The sequence below is a fragment of the Rutidosis leptorrhynchoides genome, chromosome 2 (assembly GCF_046630445.1).
Source record: "Rutidosis leptorrhynchoides isolate AG116_Rl617_1_P2 chromosome 2, CSIRO_AGI_Rlap_v1, whole genome shotgun sequence".
NCBI lineage: Eukaryota > Viridiplantae > Streptophyta > Magnoliopsida > Asterales > Asteraceae > Rutidosis > Rutidosis leptorrhynchoides.
The window spans coordinates 44,237,651-44,251,895 of NC_092334.1; the positions used below are offsets into that span (position 1 = coordinate 44,237,651).

At 33.5% G+C, this 14,245-nt stretch overlaps 1 protein-coding gene and 1 long non-coding RNA gene across 2 annotated transcripts; one reads left to right on the top strand and one right to left on the bottom strand.

Annotated features, from left to right (window-relative positions):
• The first annotated feature begins 451 nt into the window (after nt 1–451).
• Nucleotides 452–1,957, top strand: LOC139887832 (uncharacterized). The gene is made up of 3 exons (XM_071870884.1): nt 452–1,593; nt 1,788–1,794; nt 1,892–1,957. Exons 1-3 carry the CDS (start codon nt 518–520, stop codon nt 1,955–1,957), a joined length of 1,149 nt encoding a protein of 382 aa, XP_071726985.1. The 5' UTR covers nt 452–517.
• A 7,315-nt stretch (nt 1,958–9,272) lies between these two features.
• On the bottom strand, nt 9,273–10,650 carry LOC139890797 (uncharacterized). Its single transcript, XR_011773446.1, has 3 exons — nt 10,494–10,650; nt 9,683–10,055; nt 9,273–9,531 (listed from the first exon to the last, which is right to left on the bottom strand). It is a non-coding gene; the product is annotated as an uncharacterized lncRNA (long non-coding RNA).
• Nucleotides 10,651–14,245: the final 3,595 nt, after the last annotated feature.

Below are 14,245 nucleotides of genomic sequence, written 5' to 3' on the forward strand. Positions count from 1 at the left end.
TATAATGAGTACGTATATTCAATAGTTTCATTCTTGATTTTACATAATGTAGGAAAGTCTAATACTCCATTTCCTTAGTGCCAATTTTACTAGGTGTTCCCATCTCACTCGAAACGAAAATACAAGTTCAACGGTCTTCAAACGGAATAAAGTGAGACTCATTCTAATGATGTGCTACCTTGCTGGAAACATTGTATCGAGACTTGATATAATTTACAATTTTTTTAGTTTCAATACATATGCTATTAAAGTGTCACGTCATTAAAGTGATATCAAAGACAACAATTTTATACAAATAGTAAAGATTACGAAAACTATTTTTTAAACCTACCGTACAACACACGGGCTCTTAAAGGCTAGTTTATTTACATCACTTCAAACTCAGAAAACACGATGTTAAAATGTGTGGATAACACAAATAAATGCTTCACAACAACTCCCTCAACTCAAACCTTTCACATAACTCTATTAATTTCTGTTTATATTTCTCTGTAATTTTCAATTTTCAAAATTTCAAATGGAACACGATGACCTTCAAACTCCGGCCAACACCGACGATTTCGACAGTGCTTGCTCTACACCATTCGTCAGTGCTCCTTCCAGTCCTGGCCGTACACCTTCTGGATTCTTCTACAGCGCTCCAGCTAGTCCAATTCACTTCATGCTCTCATCATCATCATCATCATCATCATCATCATCATCATCATCATCAAACTATACTTCCACACCTATAGAAGGCGCTAACACATCCTTCGAATTCGAATTCACCGCGAAAGAAGCTTCCGTCGGAGCTCCGCCGACCGGATCCATGACCTCCGCCGACGAACTCTTTCTAAACGGCCAGATCCGACCTATGAACAAACTTCCACCATTGCACGAAATCGATAACGAAGAACAGAAAGGTAGGTACAGATCTAAATCGTTAGGAAGACGAGCTAGATCTATGTCGCCAATTCGAACCAGCGACGATCAATTTCAATGGCTACAACATGAAGACGAAGAAAAAATAACAGAACATAAGCCGAATATCAAAATTGATCAATTAATCTCTAATGAAAACAACACTAATAATAACGATAATGAAACGACGTCGTCTGCCGTTTCATCTAGGTCGTCGTCAGCTGGACGTAGCTCCAATCGTTGGGTGTTTATTAAGGAATTTCTATACAGAAGTAAAAGTGAAGGACGTAATAGCACCAGTAGTAATAGTAATAATAATAATAATAATAATAATAATAATAATAATAATAATAATAATAATAATAATAATAATAATAATAATAATAATAATAAGTTTTGGACATCGTTATCATTTTCCGCAAATAGCGAAAAGAAGTTATCAAAATTGAAGAATAAGGAGGAAGGGACAACGGAGGCGGTTAAGAAAAAGGCGGTAAACGGCGTGGAAATGAGGAGCGTGGGAAGGTCAGCACACGAACGGCATTACACGATGAATCGAGCACAAGCTGAAGAGATGAAGAAGAAAACGTATTTACCGTATAAACAAGGTTTGTTGGGATGTTTAGGGTTTAGTTCTAAAAGTTATGGAGCTATGAATGGGTTCGCTAGAGCTTTGAATCCTGTTTCATCAAAGTAAGTAATTATGCATGTATAAATTTGTGTCGAATTATGTTATCATCTGTTTGATCTCTAGTTTTCTGTGTTGGATATGTATAATTTGATTGCTTAATTTTTCATTGTAATGTATTATGGAGCAAGTCTGTAAGTATTGCAGTACGGAGTATAATATAATATTATTGATATAATTATGTAATTATATTATATAGGTACGGAGTACTTATTAATTTATTTATCTAAAAGAAAAATATTTACATAGTGATAGTGACAGCTCTTTTTATGCTATGATTGTAATTTTTGTATATTATATTAGTGGCTGGAAGAAGTACTTGTCACACAAAATGCGAACTTAAAGAAAGCCTTATTAAGTGGTCCATGAAATTATGGTTCCCTTTCTCTTGTCATAATAAAGGTGTGACAGAACATTGTTTTGAGGAGTTTCCTTGATTATATTATTAAAATTTCTCTAGATGATGATTTTCTTTGAATACCTTTACTTTTTATTTTAGTATTTTCAAATTTGCATGAAATTTTAATAACCTTTGTTAGTTGTAAACATAAAATTTGCGGACAATTTTCATAATTTTAGAAAATGTAATAAGAACACACTTACTACATTTTATTTATTCGTTTAGATTAGTAACCTTCTACGATTGGTTTTGTCGGTTTAGTTATAGCTCTTTACCGTCTCTTGTTTCTTTATTCGTGTTGAATTGTTGTGAGTTCGTGTAGGCTTTTTTATTTTTTTAGGCATGATAGTTCTGATGTATATTTTGTTGGGACTTCCTTTTTTGAGGAAGTTATCAATTAATTTTAATATAGTTTCCGTACTTTTCGAAAGAAAAAAAAAACATTCTTACTCAATAAAGTTCATCTTTACCCTTTGGATATATGTATTATTTATTTGGAACTAAAAATTAATACTAACTATTTTGAGACGAATCAATATGAAAATATAAATTAGAACTAGTTAAAGACCCGCGATTTCGCGGGATTTTTGAAGGATGAAATCATTTTAATACTATATTATATTATATTTATTATTTTGCTTTGAATTTGAATTTGGTTATCACATTATAGTTGCTACGACCGAAGTTAAATATAATCGACTAGCTATATATCTAGTTATTGATCAGCTATATCCCCAATTATGGATTAACAATATCCCAAAATCATATCAATAGGACAATGATAACTCATACATCTCACAGTGATCCTATTATAGAAATACCAATTGTTCTTTTTCTTTGGAAACGATATACAATTAAACATGATAGAGGGGTGACAGTTTAGACCATATTGTCAAATTAATTGGGATTGAGTCAATTGGGTTATGTTTTTATCTAATATGGGTTGATTGGAGAAGTTTTAATCTTAAATTAGTTTAATGGGTCAATTAGAACATACGGGTAAAAAAATAGGAATCAAATGGGTCAATATTTAACTTTCAGCTTCATCAACATATCTCGCTCCCTAAACACTAATTTTGAACAAATATTAATTTTGTTATTATAATGTAATTTTATTATGGTATTATAATGTAATTTTTAATGAAAAATTTTATTGTATGTAAAATTTATTTGGTAGCAATAAGTTCTATATATATATATAGATGCATAATATAGGTTTGTGTAGGGTTTAGATTTTAAACACTAAACCCTATATCTAAACCCTAAACTCTAAAACCTAAACCAACTCTAATCCCTAAACCACCAACACTATATCCTACACACTAAACCCTAAACTCTAAACCCTAAACCTTAAATTCTAAAATCTAAATCCTAAACCCTAAACTATAAACCCTAAACCCTATACATTAAACCATAAACCCTAAACCCTATACAATAAACCATAAACCCTAAACCTACACCCTAAATTCTATACACTAAACCCTTAACCTTATATCTATACTCTAAACCATAAATTGTAAAAACGAAACTCTAAACCCGAAACCCTATATTTTAAACCTTAAATCATAAATTCTAAAATCTAAACCTGAAACCTTAAAGTCTAAACCATAAACCATAAACATTAAACCCTAAATCCTATACACTAAACTCTAAACACTAAACCCAATATCTAAAGCCTAAACCCTAAACCCTAAACCATCAACTCTTAAACATACACACTAAACCCTAGACCCTAAACCATAAATTCTAAAATCTAAGCCCTAAACCCTAAACCTTATTTTCTAAACTCTAAACCCTAAACCTTAAACTTTATATTCTATACACTAAACCATAAACCCTAAATCCTATACACTAAACCCTATATCTATATTCTAAATATAGATTGTAAAAACTAAACCCTAAGCCCTAAACTCTATAGCCTAAACCCTAAAGCTTAAATTCTAAAATCTAAACCTTAAAGTATAAACCATAACCCCTAAATACTAAACCCTGACTCTAAACCCTAAACCCTATATATAAACCCTAAACCACCAACCCTTAACCCTACACACTAAACCATAAATTCTAAAATCTAAACCCTAAACTCTAAAACCTAAAACCCTATACACTAAACCCTAAACCCTAAACACTAATCCCTAAACCATAAATCATAAAACCCCAAAACCCTATACTCTATACCATTGTACTGAAAGTACGGTTCAGTACAATGGAGGTGGACAATTTACTATGTTAAACAGATTAACGCCCCACCGTAAATAAAACAGTTAAAAGTATTAATGTATTAAACAATATATGTATTAACGTAACCACGCTGAGTATTGACCTCAGCTAACCTAGAAAATTGATTTTAGTTTCTTTTTGCATACCTGGAATCGAAGACAAGCAATCTGATCAGGCGATGTTCTTTTCCCATTTTGATTGATACCATTGTTCCCGATCGCGCATTCCAGAATGACTACATTGTATCGAACTATATATCAGACTTGCCATATATTAACCTGTGTGTTTATTGCTTTTATAACTCGGGATTTACTATACGTCTATACAAATTCTTTTATCCTAGACAAACTGGCTTACTCTTAGACACCATAAGTGATCCCTGATGATCCACAAGATATAGTGTAATATGCATCTTGACAATATTTTGCAAGAGTAAAGTAACCCCTTTTCCTTTTGTTTATAATACAACCTCTGCATACGCTGAACATCAGTCTTCCATGAATTTTCAGTTTTTTTATATTTGATAAGTAGCTAAAAGACTACCATCAAAACCTATTTCAAACATCACCACTACGTCCTAATAAGTTCCAACTATTCAGAGTTGACTCGCTGAGGTCAAGAAAAACTAAATGGTAAAGCTTTAAGTAACAATTAGAACTTTTAAGGTAACAAAGAGGGCATACCTTTAGCCTTTTCAATATGAACAACGAACCAATAGCCCGACTAACATATTCCCAAGAAATATATAATACATTATTATAAAGCTGGAAATATTTTACACTTACTTTGAGAATTGGACAACCAAAATATATGTTTTTGATCATTATCCACTCCAACATCTAGAATGCTCGTACCTGGATAAATGTAAGCTATGAAAACTAAAAAAAAAAAAATATTTGAAACAAACGAATGGACACACATTTATATCTATTAGGACCTATCAAAACATTAAGACCTATCAATACTAAACAAACATCATTTAAGATTTTCATTTATAACTTCTTCCGATACCTTAGAAGTGTTCAAATTAAACAATGAATGTTTCTAAATTAAATGGGGAAATTGTTCAAAACACACTTTTTTTTAAGGCTTCAAACAAAATACATTTTTTTAAAAAAAATTGTCTTTTTACACCATTCGGTAGACGGATTTTCGTCTACCACCTTTATCTGTCGTCTACTACCATTTTTACAAAGTAGTCGACGGTGAGATAAAGGTGGTAGACGAATTCCCGTCTACTGGCAGGGTTAGTAGACAGCGAGAACAAAGCAGTAGACAGACATTTACAAAGTAGTCGACCGTCTACTGCCTTGTTGTTGCTGTCTACTGCCTTGTTCTTGCTGTCTACTGCCTTGTTAGTGTCTTCCGTCTACCACCTTTATCTGTCGTCTACTACCATTTTTACAAAGTAGTCGACGGTGAGATAAAGGTGGTAGACGAATTCCCGTCTACTGGCAGGGTTAGTAGACAGCGAGAACAAAGCAGTAGACAGACATTTACAAAGTAGTCGACTGTCTACTGCCTTGTTGTTACTGTCTACTGCCTTGTTGTTGCTGTCTACTGCCTTGTTAGTGTCTGTCTACAGCAACAACAAGGCAGTAGACAGCAACAACAAGGCAGTAGACGGTCGACTACTTTGTAAATGTCTGTCTACTGCTTTGTTCTCGCTATCTACCAACCCTGCCAGTAGACGGGAATTCGTCTACCACCTTTATCTCACCGTCGACTACTTTGTAAAAATGGTAGTAGACGACAGATAAAGGTGGTAGACGGAAATCCGTCTACCGAATGGTGTAAAAAGACAATTTTTTTAAAAAAAAATGTATTTTGTTTGAAGCCTTAAAAAAAAGTGTATTTTGAATAATTACCCAATTAAATGTATCAAATTTACGGTTGATATTTCCTACTCAAATGGGCCAAATTTCAAGAAAGAAAAAAAAAAAAAATGCAACAATGCACACATCTATAGAAGTACTACCCTCATCTATGTACAAACTATTTAGTTGATCTTATGTATCTTAATATATTACCTAAACTGTGTTTGTGTAGCATTTCAGAAGTGATGAACCACCCATAATTCTGATTTGTTCCAATCCATAAACACGGTGACTAATCATCAAGGTCGAAACAAAGAGTCGGAACTTGACAGTTGCGATATAATTTACAAAAGCATGCTTGAATGGTTAATGCTTATATATACGTTAAATATAACAAAATCATCACTAATCACTATGACTATAATATTATTGTAGTTCTTAAACTGGATGATTATATCTTATATCTAGCTTAAACATTAACCCTATATCCTATACACTAAACCCTATATCTATATTCTAAATATAGATTGTAAAAACTAAACCCTAAACCCTAAACTCTATAGCCTAAACCCTAAAGCTTAAATTCTAAAATCTAAACCTTAAAGTATAAACCATAACCCCTAAATACTAAACCCTGACTCTAAACCCTAAACCCTATATATAAACCCTAAACCACCAACCCTTAACCCTACACACTAAACCATAAATTCTAAAATCTAAACCCTAAACTCTAAAACCTAAAACCCTATACACTAAACCCTAAACCCTAAACACTAATCCCTAAACCATAAATCATAAAACCCCAAAACCCTATACTCTATACCATTGTACTGAAAGTACGGTTCAGTACAATGGAGGTGGACAATTTACTATGTTAAACAGATTAACGCCCCACCGTAAATAAAACAGTTAAAAGTATTAATGTATTAAACAATATATGTATTAACGTAACCACGCTGAGTATTGACCTCAGCTAACCTAGAAAATTGATTTTAGTTTCTTTTTGCATACCTGGAATCGAAGACAAGCAATCTGATCAGGCGATGTTCTTTTCCCATTTTGATTGATACCATTGTTCCCGATCGCGCATTCCAGAATGACTACATTGTATCGAACTATATATCAGACTTGCCATATATTAACCTGTGTGTTTATTGCTTTTATAACTCGGGATTTACTATACGTCTATACAAATTCTTTTATCCTAGACAAACTGGCTTACTCTTAGACACCATAAGTGATCCCTGATGATCCACAAGATATAGTGTAATATGCATCTTGACAATATTTTGCAAGAGTAAAGTAACCCCTTTTCCTTTTGTTTATAATACAACCTCTGCATACGCTGAACATCAGTCTTCCATGAATTTTCAGTTTTTTTATATTTGATAAGTAGCTAAAAGACTACCATCAAAACCTATTTCAAACATCACCACTACGTCCTAATAAGTTCCAACTATTCAGAGTTGACTCGCTGAGGTCAAGAAAAACTAAATGGTAAAGCTTTAAGTAACAATTAGAACTTTTAAGGTAACAAAGAGGGCATACCTTTAGCCTTTTCAATATGAACAACGAACCAATAGCCCGACTAACATATTCCCAAGAAATATATAATACATTATTATAAAGCTGGAAATATTTTACACTTACTTTGAGAATTGGACAACCAAAATATATGTTTTTGATCATTATCCACTCCAACGTCTAGAATGCTCGTACCTGGATAAATGTAAGCTATGAAAACTAAAAAAAAAAAAATTATTTGAAACAAACGAATGGACACACATTTATATCTATTAGGACCTATCAAAACATTAAGACCTATCAATACTAAACAAACATCATTTAAGATTTTCATTTATAACTTCTTCCGATACCTTAGAAGTGTTCAAATTAAACAATGAATGTTTCTAAATTAAATGGGGAAATTGTTCAAAACACACTTTTTTTTAAGGCTTCAAACAAAATACACTTTTTTAAAAAAAATTGTCTTTTTACACCATTCGGTAGACGGATTTTCGTCTACCACCTTTATCTGTCATCTACTACCATTTTTACAAAGTAGTCGACGGTGAGATAAAGGTGGTAGACGAATTCCCGTCTACTGGCAGGGTTAGTAGACAGCGAGAACAAAGCAGTAGACAGACATTTACAAAGTAGTCGACCGTCTACTGCCTTGTTGTTGCTGTCTACTGCCTTGTTCTTGCTGTCTACTGCCTTGTTAGTGTCTTCCGTCTACCACCTTTATCTGTCGTCTACTACCATTTTTACAAAGTAGTCGACGGTGAGATAAAGGTGGTAGACGAATTCCCGTCTACTGGCAGGGTTAGTAGACAGCGAGAACAAAGCAGTAGACAGACATTTACAAAGTAGTCGACTGTCTACTGCCTTGTTGTTACTGTCTACTGCCTTGTTGTTGCTGTCTACTGCCTTGTTAGTGTTTGTCTACAGCAACAACAAGGCAGTAGACAGCAACAACAAGGCAGTAGACGGTCGACTACTTTGTAAATGTCTGTCTACTGCTTTGTTCTCGCTATCTACCAACCCTGCCAGTAGACGGGAATTCGTCTACCACCTTTATCTCACCGTCGACTACTTTGTAAAAATGGTAGTAGACGACAGATAAAGGTGGTAGACGGAAATCCGTCTACCGAATGGTGTAAAAAGACAATTTTTTAAAAAAAAATGTATTTTGTTTGAAGCCTTAAAAAAAAGTGTATTTTGAATAATTACCCAATTAAATGTATCAAATTTACGGTTGATATTTCCTACTCAAATGGGCCAAATTTCAAGAAAGAAAAAAAAAAAAAAAAAATGCAACAATGCACACATCTATAGAAGTACTACCCTCATCTATGTACAAACTATTTAGTTGATCTTATGTATCTTAATATATTACCTAAACTGTGTTTGTGTAGCATTTCAGAAGTGATGAACCACCCATAATTCTGATTTGTTCCAATCCATAAACACGGTGACTAATCATCAAGGTCGAAACAAAGAGTCGGAACTTGACAGTTGCGATATAATTTACAAAAGCATGCTTGAATGGTTAATGCTTATATATACGTTAAATATAACAAAATCATCACTAATCACTATGACTATAATATTATTGTAGTTCTTAAACTGGATGATTATATCTTATATCTAGCTTAAACAAAGTGGATTTTGAGTTGTAAAATAAATTTAATTCATATTCATAGAATGAAATATATCAGATCCCTGATTATCCATGAAAATACTAATACTTATTCTTTTTAAAGTGCTTCACCTTATGTGCATATACAAATGAATCCACAAGTATCCACTATCATATATATTTGGTTTCGATATTATTTACATTGTGAATTCATCCTAAAACATAAATAAAAGTTGTACAACGACAACAAAATTCTATTTCTAGAGTTATTTTTGAGCGAGTCGGGATGGGATAGCACGGAAAGACAATCAAGAATCCGCATAGCACGGAAAGAAAATGGGCTAGCACTTTGACCCGACCAATCCTACAAAATGAGGAAAACGTAAGAAGTGGGAGAACCTTCTTTTCATGCAAGATGCAACGAAATAGAGTCCCGATAGAGTGTCCGTAAAAACTACATGTCTATCAATTAAATCCTAAGAGTCCATGAAAATGAATAGATGAAGTATACAAACCTGTGAACTAAAGAAGACTCCTCCTCCTTCTGGATGACATCTGGTAATAAGCATGCACTGTTCAAAATGATGGAGAATCTGAAACCGCTTAATTGATTACTAAATATGGGTCTATTTTCTAATAGCTCAAGAAAATGTGTGTTCCTACAATTTGCACTCTAAAGCATACATATGAAAGTATTGGTAAAGCATAAACCCAATATTTGACAATTTACAGTAAAGTGAAGTGAAATTCACTATACCAAACTACCACTCCACACAAATTCTCAAAAACTCAAGAACAACAATACAAATACCAATAAAAATCTCATCTTTTCCTTATCTCTTTTGAAACACAGATCACTTGCAGACAAAACTCATGATCTTGAGCATACTGCATAAATGAAAAAACATCAAAAATTCAAAACTTAACACATGTCTAGGTATTAATTCAACAAAATATAAAATTTTAAACAATTCAATTAATTACGGTTGGAAGATCACATTATAGTTGCTACGATCGAAGTTAAATATAATCGGCTAGCTATATCTCTAGTTACTGATCAGCTATATCACCAATTATGGATTAACAATATCCCAAAATCATATCAATAGGACACTGATAACTCATACATCTCACAGTGATCCTATTATATATGAGATTTAGATGAGATAACAGATCACGCACTCTGTTTTGTTGAACCCTAATCAGAATTTGTTCAAACAAAAGCCCTAATAACCCTAAACTAAAACACAATTATAATAAAAAATCAAACTTACATAAAACTAATCACTATAACCCTAAACCCTAACTAAAATAAATTGTGATTACCTGAGCTTTTAAAGGTCCAGATTCAACATGTACCGGTAAAATTGAGATGGAATTGAAGATGATAATTGTAAGACCCTAATCTTCATTGTTAAGCAGAATAAATAGAGTACATAAAGTGTGGGAATGATTGTTCAGTTAAACAGAAGACAGAGACTGATCTGAGCTTAGTGCGCTCAGCGCACACATAGGGGTGCGCGTGGCGAACTACTCACTGTAGCCGGGTTCTGTTTGTTTTATTCAGATATTTTGATGGGTATTTTGGTAATTTCACCTGTGGACGAGTTAAAGGCTAGTAGGTCAGTTTGTGGAGTATCATTCACTCCATTTTCAACAACCTTATCTTCTTCACTTTAATTTTAGAGAGAGAGTGTGATTTCTTGAGTGAGAAAGCTTAAATCCAAGAGGAAGAAGTTGTTCTCGGGCCAAAGTGCAGGTATTAAAGTCGTTCATCTACTCACTAGCTACGTTGTGGTTGTAGTGGTAAGCTCTAATCTTGATTTCGTTGTTTTAAATTATGTAAGGGTTAGGGTTTGGGATAGTGATGAACATAAAACCCATATTTGATGATTTGGGTGTTCTTGGGTAAGATTGAGTCGTGAAGACTCAATGGTAACTAACCTAGGGTTTCAAAGTGGTAATTGATGTTTATGAGTCCTAATTGGTTAGTTAATTACTAGCACACCTAGCTAATTGGTAAATGAGTGTTAGTTGGGTTAGTGGATGACCCGAAATGGGGGTGTTGACTTTAAATGAGTCAAATGGGTTAATGATTGACCTAGTTGGGGATTATGGGTATGATTTACCCTAATTATGTTATAGTTAGTGTTGTTGGACCTTAATCACTAGCTTTTAAGTGATTAATGGTGGTCTTGACCCTTAAGGGCGATTTTGGTGAAAATGGGACATTTAATGCATTAAGTCATTAAATGCACATAAGTGAATTGTTGGTATTTAGTCCAACTAGATTATGTGTTGATTGAAGTACTTATTATATTAGGTACTTTGCTTTGAAGCTTGCGGAAGTATAAAACTGTCACCGAATCGTTAAGGTGAGTGGAATAATTATATGCGTAGGTATATAATGTATTTATTTGTTGTAGCGTGAGATGTGAAGTGTCGAAGTGTTAAGACACCACGTTTCACGTGACGAGTGAAGCATTGAGGTGTTAAGATGCCACTCTAAGTAATTGACGAGTGAAGCATAGAGGTGTTAAGATGCCACTCGGGGTGAAGCATCGAGGTGTTAAGATGCCACCTAGGAGTGAAGTGTCAAGGTGTTAAGACGCCACTCCGTAAAGTAAAGAGTGAAGCATCGAGGTGTTAAGATGCCACTCGGGGTGAAGTACCGAGGTGTTAAGGTGCCACCCTAGGGTTTAGTGATACGAGGTGCTAAGTACACTAATGGACGTTATGAACTCCGATGGCCTTTCGCGAGCGCCATTCCCTTGTACGATTGGTTAACCATGGTTATTTGTGTTGTAAGCGAAAGCATATTATATTGTTCGAGTTATATATATTTATGCGATTGTTATGCTAGCTTGTGGTATTGGAGGTTGGTAGCCTCGTATTGATGATAAGCTAATTGTGTTGCTAGCATGTCTGCGGTATGTGTATGAGTGTTTGCAAGTAGGTATATTATATATGTATGTGTATATTTATTGCATTCACTAAGCCTTGCTTACCCTCTCGTTGTTTATCTTATAGGCTCCGGCGTGGACAAGGGTAAGGGCATTCGGTTGGATTAAAGATCTCGTTTTATTTGTTAGGGGACGCTTTTGGATTTGATAGCTTTTGGAGTTGACCGGAACTTGGGTAGTTTAACCCCCAAACATCATGCTCACGTTGTCGTTTGGAATTTAAACTAATGTGGTCGAAACTCATGTTTTGTATGAAACTCGTAAAACGGCCGATGTGGGCCCCTTTTTGTAAAACTTCTTTAATGATTGAATCGTGTTAGTTTTACATATAAGAACATGTTGTGAAAAGCGTTTCGTCTAAATATGTCGGGAAGTGGGAGATCTTTATTTGAAAAATGACCAATCCGGACAGCAGGCTGCCAGGCCCTGTGCGCGCCGCGCACAGGAAGGGTTGCGCGCCGCGCACCCTGCCTGGACAGGTCTGCTTCGAATTTTTTTTTTTGAGGCCTGTTTTCGGTTGGTTATTGGTTTGGGTTGTTACAATAATGGATGAAGAAGAGTCTTCAGCTTAGTAATCGAATTGAAACGGTGGCTATCATATCTCACAATCACAAACTACCTTCAGCCATTTTTTCCTTATCATAATTCATTTGTCATCATAAGATGAATCAGACTCACAATTATAATAAAAAATCAAACTTGCATAAAACTAACCACTATAACCCTAAACCCCTAAACCCTAACTAAAATCAAAATCGAGTATGCGATCTGTACGAAGATGAATTATGAAATTGATATATGATTTTGTATCAAATAGAGAAAACATTACTCAAATCGATCGAAATTATTCAAGAAAAACTATCAGATAATGTTTGATTGTGAATTAGGGCTAAATAAAGTTAATGAATCATCTGCCTTACATGGTATTTAGGGTTTACGATTGTAATCGGAACGTGAGAAGAACCAGAGTCAAAAAAACTGAAAGGGTTAGATTATCCCATGTTTTTTTTTTTAATTAGTAGAAAGGAGTATTTTAGGGATGAATTTATCTTAAAATTGATTTATTAGCTAATATTTTTAGTGAATGATTAAGTACCGTTGGATTAAGGGTATTGTAACGTAATTTTTAAATCTAATGGTAATTAAGGGGGTTTCAAAAATATTTATTAGCTAATCGAGACTCTCTTTTAATGTATATAGAGATAGAGATAGAGATATAGAGATATTATAATGAAGTGACTAGTTTACAACCACTGTTTGGATAAAACTTGGCTGTATAAAATAATAAAATATACTTAGAGGGTGTTTACGGTTGCATTTTGATATTAACTAGTTTATAACCCGCGAATTCGCAGGGTTCTAAAAAAAATTAAGTTATATACGCTAGTTAAAAAATATATTATATATTATAAACTTAATTCAATAGACAGCTTATGTGAGCAAAATATAATTTGATATGAGATAAATAATAATTTAAAGTGATTATTTTGTAATACAACCTACGACCAATGTGTTTATGAAACAAAATATCAAAGTTAGAAACATAAAAGGTGAAAATTTCAAGCTGATAGTAATGCTTATATATGACAAAAACAAGTTCATGAATGACTAACAACACAAAAACGAATAGTAACGATAAATATATCATCTTTTACTAAACATGATAAAAATTATGTTGTAGTACAGAGCTTCCAAAGAGAGGTAATGGTGCACGATTTGCAAGCGTACGTACGGGAACAAAATCCGTTTTTTATATGTAAAATAGGATCTTTCTTTGTAACGTTCTTGTATTGTTTCTTGTTTTTCCTTTTTTTATGTAATTGATTCCGATACTTTTCATTGTTTTGATGAAGTTATCGGGTTGCATTCTAATAAAATTTTCATCTTTCGCCGTAAAAAAAAATAAAAAAATAAATAAAAATAAAAAAAATAAAATGCTGCAAGTCTATTAAAGTATTTGTTGACAATGTTTGCGCTAATTGTCTTGTTATTAGTATATCATCAATCTTGTCAAAAGTTTGACTACGCAACCTGAAAAAAAATAAAGAAAGATAAACTTCTGTCATTATGCAATGATAGGTAAACATTTTAACAAATAAGAATTCTTGATGAGAT